This window comes from Cucurbita pepo, chromosome 1, assembly GCF_057944985.1.
Source record: "Cucurbita pepo subsp. pepo isolate OVF chromosome 1, ASM5794498v1, whole genome shotgun sequence".
Classification (NCBI taxonomy): Eukaryota; Viridiplantae; Streptophyta; class Magnoliopsida; order Cucurbitales; family Cucurbitaceae; genus Cucurbita; species Cucurbita pepo.
Window position 1 is genome coordinate 5,869,386 of NC_141798.1, and position 12,324 is coordinate 5,881,709.

A 12,324-nucleotide genomic window follows, 5' to 3' on the forward strand; every position below is an offset into this window, starting at 1 on the left:
GTAATATATAGAACTAATAGGTCTGGTAATACTATCACTTTTCAAGAAGTGTCATGCAATTATAGTAGTGATGTCAATCATATTCAATTGGGTTTCGATATGGCACCAAAGTTGTAGAGTTGGTTGTCTTTCATATCAAGTCATTGAAGCGTAGGGTCATAATCGTCCCATTTAAAATAAATGGCAATTTCATCGTGCTAAGGAGCGAACAGGGTTAAAGTCGATAAATCCCATTTAAAATAAATGGTAAATGGCATGAGTTGGTCAATGGTAATAAAAAAAAAATATATCATATCCAACTCAGAAAATCTGAATTTTATCATTTTCAAACGTGGACCTATCATTTGAAGCCACCTCATCCTTGGTTTTTAGCCCTTTTGCGAAGAAGAAAGAGAAACCCCATGGAACAAATCCGACAAATAATTCCCCAAATCATCGGGAGAAAATCTCACACCAAAAGCTTTCCCAAGATCATTCCTTTCCACACCCACATTCACCTTCTCAACACACCCCTCGTAGAACTCTCTGTAAATCGGCACCACCTTCTTCGCTATCGCCGTCTTCAATTCATCTCTCAAATTTCCATCCTCCACTCTCCACGATATCTGCTTCCGATACTCCTCTTCAAACGCCGCATTGAACCTCTTCAGCCCCTCCGCCGCCGTCTCTTCCGACCAACTTTCCGGCAGCGAATTCACCACTCTGTTCCAAGCCGTCGCTTCGTACTTCGCTGCGTACACCTTCACCTTGCTCCTGTGGTTCGTCACCCACTCGGTGCCTACCAACGTATTCAAATTCGTCGTCGCCGCCGTCTTCACGATGAAATTCAGGTTGTTCGCCAGAAATAGGTACGACAACGATACGTCTTTGTACAGCTCTGCTTTTGTGTCAAGTTTGCAGAGGAGGACTAAAATCAGCCACCCCAATTGAGCTGCCACCGGCGATGATAGCGCGTCATCTGCACCGATGGTTTCCATGTACGACGATGGAATTGGAGAGTTTTCGGCGGTGAGTATGTCGGAGAGGGTTCCGGCGTAGTCGCCGAGAGACGAAATGTAGTTCATTGCCGATCGGGTCAGTGGGTGGATTCCGCCGCCGGGGGCTGGATTTTTCGACGAATCTTTTTGAATTGTCGACGCAAATTCAGAGAGAATATCGCGGATTGAATCTGCAAGTTTCTCCATTGACGTTTGAGCTTGCGTTTTAATGGCGGATGTAGAAACAGAGTCGAATATCACTTCAATTTCCGGCAATACGTCGGAATTCGCCTCGTAAAGCTCCATTAACAAAAAGATTTTGTCGGAATCTTTCTTCCCTTTTGTGATCAATTCCGGGAATCTGAATAAAGCGATTGCACCATCTTTTGTGATCTCGGAAAAACAGGACTCTCTGATAATTTCCGATCGCGAAAAAACATGATCACAGAGAATTTTCTCGCCACGAAACAGAGTATTCACAGCGATCTTAATTGAGTTCATCCAATTCTTGATCACGTGCTCGAGTGAATCCCAATTCCATCTCATAATTCTCGAAATTTTGAATTTCTCTGTTCCAAGGCGGTACAGAGTTTCATCAACGATCGATTTTCGTATCACTTTATAGATTTTAACGCATTCTTTCCCATACCCAGAATCGATCATACAATCAGCAATCGATTTCAAATCCGCCGACACTCTATCGAACTCTGTAATCAAATCACTGGTTTCCCCGTCGACCGTCGACCGGTCGGAGGACCTACTGGAGATAGATTCAGGGTCCAAATTCTGGCGATTCTCACTCAAAATCTGGTAAAATTCCTTCTCGAGTCGTCTCATGGCGGCCTGCATCAATTGTTGAGCTAGAACAAGAACAGGGGAGGTGGAATTTTCCGAAATGAAAAAGTCCATCGCTCGCCGGAGGCTGTTGACGGAGTTGACAAACTCGTCAGATTCCGCTCGACCATGGCGGAAGAGGAAGGTGATTCTATTGAACTCAGAGGAATCCGGGTCCCATTTCGTGATGATGGGTTCGGAGTTTACGATGGCTTCTTCCATGGCCGCTGATTTGGAAGAGTCATAGCTCGACGGCGGTGGCTTCCGGCGGTCGGAGCTCTGAAATGAATGGAGGGATTTTGAGGAAGAGGAATGGGAGAAGCCAAAGAATTCTTTGATGTGCATTAATTTGGTATTGTTATTACTCTTTGGGGCCTCAGAGAGTATCATTGGAACTGAAATGAACAACAATGATTGCAAGAGGAGAGAGAGAGAGATACAGAGGAGAGAGAAAGCTCTGAGAGATGGCTATGGCTGTGAAGCGTATGAACTGAAGGGATTTATAGAAGGAAGGGGAAGGGATGATTTCAACGACGAAGATTGACCGACTCAACATATTGTTTTGATTATTTTTATTTTTATTTATAATTAAATTAAATTTCAAAAATTTTAAAATTCACATAACTATTGCATTAACATAAAATTTAAAACTATAATTAATTAATTAATTTTTTTTTATATATATTAAAATTGTAAATTGACTTTATGATACATAAACCCATATATTTTAATTCAATGGGTTTGACATATTTACCCATAAAATTAAAAATTTTAAAAATTGATTAATATTTTTGGTGATGAGACATGAAATAGACGTGAAAACTCTATGTTTATATGATTTGGAGCGGGAAGTTTGGCAAAGGGTCAACCATAGATGTCTCGAGATTTATCGATATCTTCATATGTTCATGGATTCAACATTAAGGAATGAATCGATATTTCTATTATATCACAGAAAAACGATAAAATATAACAAAAATATCATTGATGCAAACCTAATATATTAATAATAATAAATTTAAACTTAATTAAATATATTTTTGTAATTTAAATATATTTCTATTTAATTTTTTGCTTATGAAAATTGGCTAATTTAAAAAATTATAAATTATTAAAATGTATATTTAGCCTCTAAAAAATTGGAAATTATAGGGCGTAGTATTAAAAAACAATTTGCACTTTTATTAAATTGAAACGGTTGATTCTAGTATGTGACTTGTATAACAAGTCATCATTGAAATAACCAACTATATTTATAAAAAGGCTAATTTTTTTAATTTAAATAACTTCCAAGAACTATTCCTTAATCTGTTGGCACTAATATTATTTTGTTATTTCTGTTGAAGTTGACCGTTAAAAGAAGAACATATATTAAATTATAATACAAAAATAATTAACGGCGACACTTATAATATACGTAAATTTATGAGTAACGTTATTATTCATATGTTGAATGTTTCATTGTTTGGATAATTGTCCCATATATAATATATATATTTCCCTTTAATCTATGGATGATTTGACTTTGGTACCAGTGACTTTTGTAATAATAATAGTCATAAGTAAACCATATTACATGATTAATGATGGACTTAAATTAACACAAATTGGAGTTTAATTAATTACATGCATTCACTCCTAATCACTTTTTCCCCTCTTTTTTTACCTTTTAGTTACTGGCTCTTTCAAAATGGATGGATCGTAGCACGTTAGGTTACTTTTGACTGAATAAGGAAGATCAAACGAGCTTGATAACACTTATGACAGGCTAGTTACAAGATTTTTTATTTTATCGACAAAAGTTGTTGGGTAACTTTATGATACCTGTGATTTTTTTTTTTTTTTTTAATGTTGAAATATACTAATGCAAGTGAGAAGTCAGGAGGTCGGTCACATCCGTCTCAGCTAATGCATGTGTTTAGGATGCAATTAATGCTTGTTAATTGATCGATCCTAGTAACATGGGTACGGGTTTCACGAACATTTTTCTGATAATTTGATGTGGGTTCTTTTAGATTATTTTTAATGTATCGGGATTCTTTTTCTAATCGTATAGATTTTTAGGTGGATCATCTTAGGTTTCTTAAATATTCCAATCATTTATCGATTGTTGTTGTTAGCTAGCATTGGGCACACTGGGAAGCAACCCTCCTCGAATAATTTGAGAAATCGGAATTCAAAGTGGTTTCACACTTTTTACTTCCACCTTAATTAGTTGTGAAAGTTGATTAGTCATTGTCCTATGTACCCAATACTATTGGTGTGAGTCAAAATTGGAATTTGATACGAGAGTTCTCCAAAGTTGAAGTGGTGTCGATACCTAAAAGAATGCACCCGACAAAAGCTCAAGTTCTCACAAGGTCAATACACTGCTTAACCAGAAAATACTAGGATTTGGTTGGAGATAAAATAGTGAAGCTTTGCACGAAACTGGATCATGAAATATATAACTTCTCTTGTAAATCAATTAATATTTACAAGATGATCATCTACGACCGACTCATAATTTTAGGTGCAATATAAACTCTTACCTTAAAGAGCTTATTTGTTTATTTTCGGGATGATAATGATTTTTGTAGTATATTTACAAAGTCTACCATATACTAAATTTATAATTTAATATATAAAATTATTTTAAAAAATGATATTTTTTAAGCTTTATGTCACTTCTTCATCATGAATCATTGACTTGACCATCAAATGGAGTAAGATAAAAGAGCATAAAATAATGGAGGGAAGTTACCCACACCCCTATATATTTGACCAATTATATCCATCAACAACTATAGAGATACAATTGATATAAAATCTTTCAAATCCCCTTAAAAACAAAAAAAGCAAAAATATATTTATTTCTTACTTATAAAATAAATGATTTTTTGTGATGTAATTAATTCATCCATAAACCAAATATATATATATATATATATATATATATATATATATATATATATTGGGGTTGAAAATCATCATGTAATGACAACCACACAATTGAGATATTATTTTCTTAAGATTCCCAAAATGGAAAACCATCCAAAAATATAAAAATAATGCTACATGGAAAAAAGTTGGGAAAATAATCAAATAAATAATATAATTACTTTTTTATTTATTTATTTGTTTTTAATGTTGTTTACTTTAATGGTGTGAAGGTTGAAGGAAGACTTCCTTTTTAAGTCCTTTTCGGTGTTGGAAAAGGCAAGGAAACGTGAGCTTAACAGTTCAAGTTCATCGTTAGTAGATATTGTCCGCTTTTACTCATTACGTATCGTGGAAAGCACTTTCCACACCCTTAAAAGAAATGCTCCGTTCCCCTCTCCAATGGATGTGAGATTTCACAATCTATCTCTTTGGAAGGCCAGCGTCCACCCTGGCACACCGCCCCATACTTACTAGTAGATATTGTATGTTTTGGCCACTAGTATATATTGTGCGTTTTGGCTTGTTATGTATCGCCATCAATTTCACGAATTCAAGTTTTCACACCTTTATAGAGAATATTTTGTTTTCCTCTCCAATAGAGGTAAGATATCACATGAGCTATGTTCTTCAGCGTCATAGAATCCCTTATAGGTGTATGTACTCGACCACATACACCTCAAAACCTATGTTACCATTCTTTCTTCTTTACGAAGGGAGTGTCTCTGTCTTATATAGGAAATAAGCACGTGAATCCTTATGTCAAGTCTGATGATATTTTGTACGACAATGAGTTTTTATGTCAAATCTATCCCTACATATAAGCACATCGGCTAGTTAACCTTGCATTAGTTTGGTACAAACATCGATGTCGTTACGCCATAATCTCAACGCTAAACCGCATCAACAAACCTCTTTTGCTTATGAATTTCTTATCCTAACAAGTAACAAGTAGTACATAGAGATGTGAAGTCGCATTTAATTTGTGTTTCGAAAGTCAACGCAGTCAACCAGTAAGAGATTACTGCCGAAGCCCATTCCCACTTAGTGCTAGGAGAACCAGACCCAACTTTCCTTTGTATTGATCTTATTAGTCAACTTTAATAAAAAAAAACAATAAATAAAATAAATAATTTATTTTTCTTAGGAAACAAACACCAAATTTCTAATAGTTTGCTTTAATTTTTAATTTAATTAATTTATTTATTTATGCAATATCCACAAAATCGAGAAAAAAGGATTATCTTAGTCATGACACTTCATTTTATACATATTTTATAAAGAAATAAAGTCAAATATATTTTTATTTATTTATTTATTTAACAATTTTCACTATATTTTATTTAAAAAAAACAATAATAAAACAAGTTCCATATTCTAGTTTCAATAAACCAAAATTGACCAAATTTGTTCTCTTAGAAAATCAATGAGAACCCTTTCTAAAGAATGGAATATTCATAACAATTTCTATGAAATTGAAGCTTGAAGATTATATATTCTTATACTCTTGTCTCCTTAAATATATATATTAAAAAAATTAAAAATTCATTTAAACCAAATTTTGACTTGGTCAAATTAAATTTCATATGAATTAAGTAATTAATAATTATTGAAAAAAAAAAATCAAAGGAGTAGAATCCACCCACAAAATAATTTAATTATGTGAATAAAAAAAATGTGATTGACCACCCATAAAAATTGTGTTATTTTAATAAGAAAAACTCTCCATGGCTTATTAAGAATATGTATATAATTTCGTCATGCCTAGTTCATGGCCAACTATTTGAAATCACATAATAGTAACAGTAATAATAATAATGATAATGATAATAATTATTTAACCAACTTGTGTTTTTTTTTTTTTTTTTTCAAATGGAAAGTCAACTTTTTAAAATTAAAATTTATATTAATGAAATATTAAACTTTCAATTTTATCGTAAACTTTAAAAATATCAAATTAGGAGATTCATTATAAATGAAATATATATTTTTTTTATTTTATTAAACAAAAAATTGAGGTTTATTAGATTTTTTTTTTCAATTTATTTATTTATTTTTATTTTTTTTGTACAGCACACTCTCGTTTGCTAATTTATTTTTATATTACCTTTTCTCTCACCACATGTGCTATTAGTTTATTTCTAAAATTTTATATTTATACCATTTTCTCTCAATTATACATTTTTTTTGGGGTTAAATTTGGATCTAATTATTCTTATAATTTGTTGGCATTAAATTAAGACTATTTTAAAGCAAATATTCATAATTGAAAACCCACCATATATGTTTAATTTGTGATTAAACTAATTAGATACACAAGATATTTGAAGAGAATCTTATTAAAACAATCATAAATAAAAAATAAAAAATAAAATAAAATAAAAAAAACTAATAAGATCATGCATGTCATATTATACTTTATTGAAAATAATTAAAACAAACTTGAACGTTCAAGCTTCGACTACCAATATAGTTTTAAAGACAAGACAAAAAGATGAATAGTCTATACACCCTTATCTAGCTAATTGGATTGGTGATAGAATTACCCAAATTGAATCTACAACTCAACCTATTTCAATCATTTGTTTTCATGTTGGATTGAGTCATATGGTTGGGTGACTTTGGAATCTATGAAGAAAAAAATATAAATCTCGTTTTCTATAGTTTTTATATTTCATAGATTCAATCACGTTTAAAAAAAAAAATGGAGTGAAAGGATTCGATCCCTTGAACTAATCAAATTAGGTTCAAATTAACTTCATAAATATAAATCATATAATAGGGTTAAAAAATACATTTTTAATGATTTAAAAATTTATTTTAAACATACTACAAATTAAAACTAAAATAAAACCATAAATTATAACTCAATAAGAGGTGTTTTTTGCAATGCATATGAATTTTCAGTTTTTAACAAATGGGAATTCTTATTTTATAAAGAAATTGATATAACTTGCTGACAAGCTCCCACATCGAAGAAATTCATTGTACGACACATATCCAACACCTATATAAAGCCGCCAACGTCGTAGTTTGAAAGCACGGAGCCGTGCGGTGAGCACAAAGCGAACTATTCTTTCGCCTTTTACTAAAGAATACCGTGTTCTCGCCGCTACAAGCGGCATACGCCTATTTTTGGAGGGCCTTCCTTTGGGATTGAGCCCAACATCAAATTAAGTCTCAAAAGATTAAAAATAATTGAAAATTTAATTAGTTTATTCTTATCATATTTTTACTAAATATTAATATTATTAGTATTAGAAGTGGCCTTCTAACATTTATTTCTTTGAATAAGCTCCAAGATCTTTGAACATGGAAGTTTCTCATTTAAAACTTCCCCCTAGAAAACACTTATCAAAATATATTTTAAAATTCCCTCTAAAATAAATAAAAAAATTAGAAGAAAACTGAAAAAAGTACATATAAAAAAACTCATAAGCAAATATAATATTCAAGTCCGTGGCATACAGTCAACAACAAAATAACACATTCACAAGTCCCTCTCTGTCGATTCAACAAATAACATCCAAATACCCATATTAATAAATTTAAATTATTCTGAGAAATTTACTTTAAAAATTGAGAAAGATTTGGAAAATTTTGGTGACAACTGAAATCATTATTTTATTCTAATACGAAAAAATTATTAATTCAGTAATAATTCACTAGTTCTACTTTAATTTATATACTCTTCTCTCTTAATTTTAAATTATGTTATATAGTTTTACTCTAATCTATCTATCTAATGTGAACTTTCACTTAATTAATTTTAAAATATCTATGATGTGATTTTCTAAAATTAATTTAATAATGAAAAAATAATGAAAATAATTTAATTATAACTTATTTAACTCTTATAAATTAATTAATATATATTACCATCAAGGATATCAAAAGTGAGTATATGATGAAAAATATAAAGAGTAAAGTGTAAAGGACTAAATGAGATCATAATTCAAAGTTTAAGAGTAGAAAAAGTAATATTTTGAAATTAAGATATAAACAAAAATAAGTATTTTTTACATAATATTTGTAAGAATATAAATTTTCTCTATATATATATTACACTTTTACTAAATGATACTTGGATGGTGACCCTTCATAAATATGCAATCATGCGCTTTATTTTATCGGAAACTGGGAGCTAAAATCCCACATCGAAAAGTGGGTTTCATGATTCCATCCAGCGCCTATATAAGTGCGGCAGCGCCAGATTGCCAAACTCACGGAGCCGTGCGGTGAGCACAGAGCGAACTATTCTTTCGCCTTTTACTAAAGAATACCGTGTGCTCGCCGCCACAAGCGGCATACGCCTACTTTTGGAGGGTCCCTCTTTCGGGAGGGGCTCCTACGTCAATTTAAGTAAATGTTTATTAATAATGTATATCTAATAAATCATTAGTTTCCAAGTTTACTTTTAAATCTCATCGGTTCATATATTTATTAATTTTAATGAAATAAATTCTTTAAATATTAGGTAGAGGATATAATTGAGAACTGTGAACTATTTCATCACTCAAACTTAGAAGGTGTTAGCTTTATTTGGCTTTGAATGACACAATTCTAGCAAACCCTTTAAATCCAATTAAAATTCCTTCAAAATAGACGGTTTTTCATGAATAGATAACCTCGGTACTGCAAACTTCTTAGCCCTTTCAAGGTAGCTTCGCAAATGAGCTTGTCCAAACAATTAGCTTCTTTAACAAAGACTCACTACGACTTTTTCTTTTTCTGTCAAATGTTGATAATAAATTTATAATTTTATTATATCTATACAAATGTTGATAATAAATTTATAATATCTATACATAAATAAAGACGAAATTTATTACTCTCCTGAAAACAAATTCGGAATATTCTTGTATTATTATAAAATAAGTTCATAGAAAACTAGGAGGGATCCCACGTTCGCATGTCATTGAGTTTTCATAGACAGAAATTAGAGAGAACTTAGAAGTGGAATTCCCACATCGGAATTTAGTACTGCAAAGAACCTGTCCGGCTGCTATATAATGGCACCCACGCTCAACGCTTGGAATTACGGAGCCGTGCGGTGGGCACAGAGCGAACTATTCTTTCGCCTTTTACTAAAGAATACCGTGTGCACGGCGTTAACAGCGGCATACGCCTATTTTTGGAGGGATCCTTCCTTCGGGTAAGGTTCTCACATCAATTCTAGTCAGTAAGATATTTTTTCATACTTTTAATATGTTCCACTCTCAATGGCTATTTTCTCTTAGCTTGAAGTGAATTGTTTTGAAGAATTATCAGGCTGACATAATTGTTTTATATTATGAGCAGAACATTTAAAGCCAGAAATTTCTGTTGGTGCTACATACATTTATATGACTTTTGATGTTTCTTTTCTATTTAAGCTTGATCACTCCCTAATTGTATGGAACTTATTTTTAGTATTGAAAGGTATTATTGCCATAGAATGGGACGATGGCTAGGTATGGAGAATTCTTTAAAGTTGATAAAAACTGGAGCAATTGATAATATTATTTTTTATTTTTAAGAAAAAATGAAAAATAAACTACGGTTAATGAATGATGACTCGAAATGATTTACATACATAGAAAACTAAAGTTCAAGAATTAAAAATGATTTATAGATATGCAATTTGAAGTTTTTGTTGCTCGTAATGATGCATTGTTGTAACACCGTCTCTTTTCTTAAAATACTTTCCTTGATTAATTACTTCAGATTTATTAGAGTTCATATCTTTCATTTCCTAAATTTGCAATGAAATTGTGCACTATCAAAAGCTTATTCAAGTGATTTAATATATTTTTTTCTATCTCTAGCATAAATTTAGATCTTGAAGATCTTGATTTACGATAACCCATGAACTCCTATACTTTTTAAATTTTTTATTTATTTATTAAAGAGTGACAAATAAATATTTAAAAGAGCTTCTTCAAAACAATTTATACTAATCCCCGTCTCTTTTCCTTATGGGATACAACTCTTAAGTATAAAGATTTTTTTGAGTGTAATAAATACAATTGATACTAACATGATGCAGACTCTTGGAGAGGAAACATGATCTTTCAATTATATGCGTTCATTGCCTATTAATTGGTGCATCATTTCATGTATAACATTAAAATATAAATAAAAGTTTAGACAGCAAATTCTGATTATTTATAAAGGAAGTCGGATAATCGGATGAATACTATTGTTGAATGGGATCCCACGTGGCTATTTCTTATTGGTTTATGGGACCTGTATACCCGCAAAATAAAATTGGAAAGCGCTAATAAATAAATAATAAAATTGAAAAAAGATAATAATATCCTTGGAAATTGGAATTACCACATCGAGAAAAGGCTGCTGAGTGGATCCATCCAGCGCCTATATAAAGCCACCAACGTATCTTTTCGAAGGCACGGAGCCGTGCGGTGTACACAGAGCGAACTATTCTTTCGCCTTTTACTAAAGAATACCGTGTGTTCGCCGCCCAAAGCGGCATACGCCTATTTTTGGAGGGTCCTTCCTTTGGATTGGTCCCTACAATCAATATCCCAAGCTTTTTTTAACTGGCTTTCAATTTTTATTGTTGAATCAACATCCAATTTTTTTTTTTTTTCATTGTTCAATATTTTATAATATTTAATTTTGTGGAGTGGATAATTATTTCATGGTTTCTCCGTTTTTTCCCTTATTTTTCCTTTTAGTTTAAACTACATTGTAAATTTATATTATATTGAGATACTGATTTTTTTTAAAAAAAATTCAAGTCTTTTGGATTTGGATTTAAAAAATTGAGTCATATGCGACTTGTATTGACTCTGGGTTAGTTTATTCATAAATTTGCAATGAAATTATGCTCTAACAAGAGCTTATTTAAATAATCTAAGGTCCAAATTTTACGAGAGTGTCGATAAAAAATTTTAGAAAATACAGTAATTAGTAATTTTATATAAAAATTTATAAATAGATTGTGCCATTAGCAAAAGAATATTTAAAATACTTAATAAAATAGTAGTACAAATAATAACCGTTCACAAAAAAAAAAAAAAAAAAAAAAGGAAAAGAAGTTGGAATTCCCTCAAACAATGGAAAGAGAGATGAAAAAGACAATAATACGAGGGTGAGAATCCCACATCGGAAAGAAGATACTGAGTGAATCTCTCCTGTGCATATATAAAGCCATCAACGATACCTTTATTTCTCACGGAGCCGTGCGGTGAGCACAGAGCGAACTATTCTTTCGCCTTTTACTAAAGAATACCGTGTGCTCGCCGCTCCAAGCGGCATACGCCTATTTTTGGAGGGGACCTCTCATGAGTTGTGTCCCCACATCAACCAGAGTTCCCAAATTATTTTATTGCATTATTTATAATGTGTTATTGAATTATTTTTATTTGTGTATCTATAACGACTTTTGGAGAGATAGTAATTGGAATTTTGGTCGTTCCAGAACAATTTTCAAGGAATTTTAGTCCGTTCCAGAATGATTTTTCTTTGATTGGTTTGAACCTAACGAATTTGGAACCTAACATCTTAGGATCTTACATAATAAATTCATCAGAGCAGCGATTACACAAATGATAAAAGGATCCAAAATCCATCAGAGCAGCGATTACAC

At 31.6% G+C, this 12,324-nt stretch overlaps 1 protein-coding gene and 5 non-coding genes across 6 annotated transcripts; 5 read left to right on the top strand and 1 right to left on the bottom strand.

Annotated features, from left to right (window-relative positions):
• Nucleotides 1–292: 292 nt before the first annotated feature.
• On the bottom strand, nucleotides 293–2,345 carry LOC111809428 (exocyst complex component EXO70H1). The gene has a single exon (XM_023695893.2). It carries the CDS (start codon nucleotides 2,199–2,201, stop codon nucleotides 369–371), a length of 1,833 nt encoding a protein of 610 aa, XP_023551661.2. The 5' UTR covers nucleotides 2,202–2,345; the 3' UTR covers nucleotides 293–368.
• A 5,430-nt stretch (nucleotides 2,346–7,775) lies between these two features.
• LOC111782908 (U5 spliceosomal RNA) lies at nucleotides 7,776–7,888 on the top strand. Its single transcript, XR_015413612.1, has one exon. It is a non-coding gene; the product is annotated as a U5 spliceosomal RNA (small nuclear RNA).
• Nucleotides 7,889–8,959: 1,071 nt separating this feature from the next.
• LOC147793808 (U5 spliceosomal RNA) lies at nucleotides 8,960–9,077 on the top strand. The gene has a single exon (XR_015413611.1). It is a non-coding gene; the product is annotated as a U5 spliceosomal RNA (small nuclear RNA).
• Nucleotides 9,078–9,774: 697 nt separating this feature from the next.
• On the top strand, nucleotides 9,775–9,893 carry LOC111782902 (U5 spliceosomal RNA). Its single transcript, XR_002813221.2, has one exon. It is a non-coding gene; the product is annotated as a U5 spliceosomal RNA (small nuclear RNA).
• Nucleotides 9,894–11,125: 1,232 nt separating this feature from the next.
• LOC111782879 (U5 spliceosomal RNA) lies at nucleotides 11,126–11,239 on the top strand. Its single transcript, XR_002813215.2, has one exon. It is a non-coding gene; the product is annotated as a U5 spliceosomal RNA (small nuclear RNA).
• Nucleotides 11,240–11,913: 674 nt separating this feature from the next.
• Nucleotides 11,914–12,029, top strand: LOC111782889 (U5 spliceosomal RNA). The gene has a single exon (XR_002813219.2). It is a non-coding gene; the product is annotated as a U5 spliceosomal RNA (small nuclear RNA).
• The last annotated feature ends 295 nt before the right edge of the window (nucleotides 12,030–12,324 follow it).

Bases quoted from the DNA above. Each gene is read 5' to 3' on its own strand.
- LOC111809428 (XM_023695893.2), bottom strand. From the start codon at position 2,201: ATGATACTCTCTGAGGCCCCAAAGAGTAATAACAATACCAAATTAATG.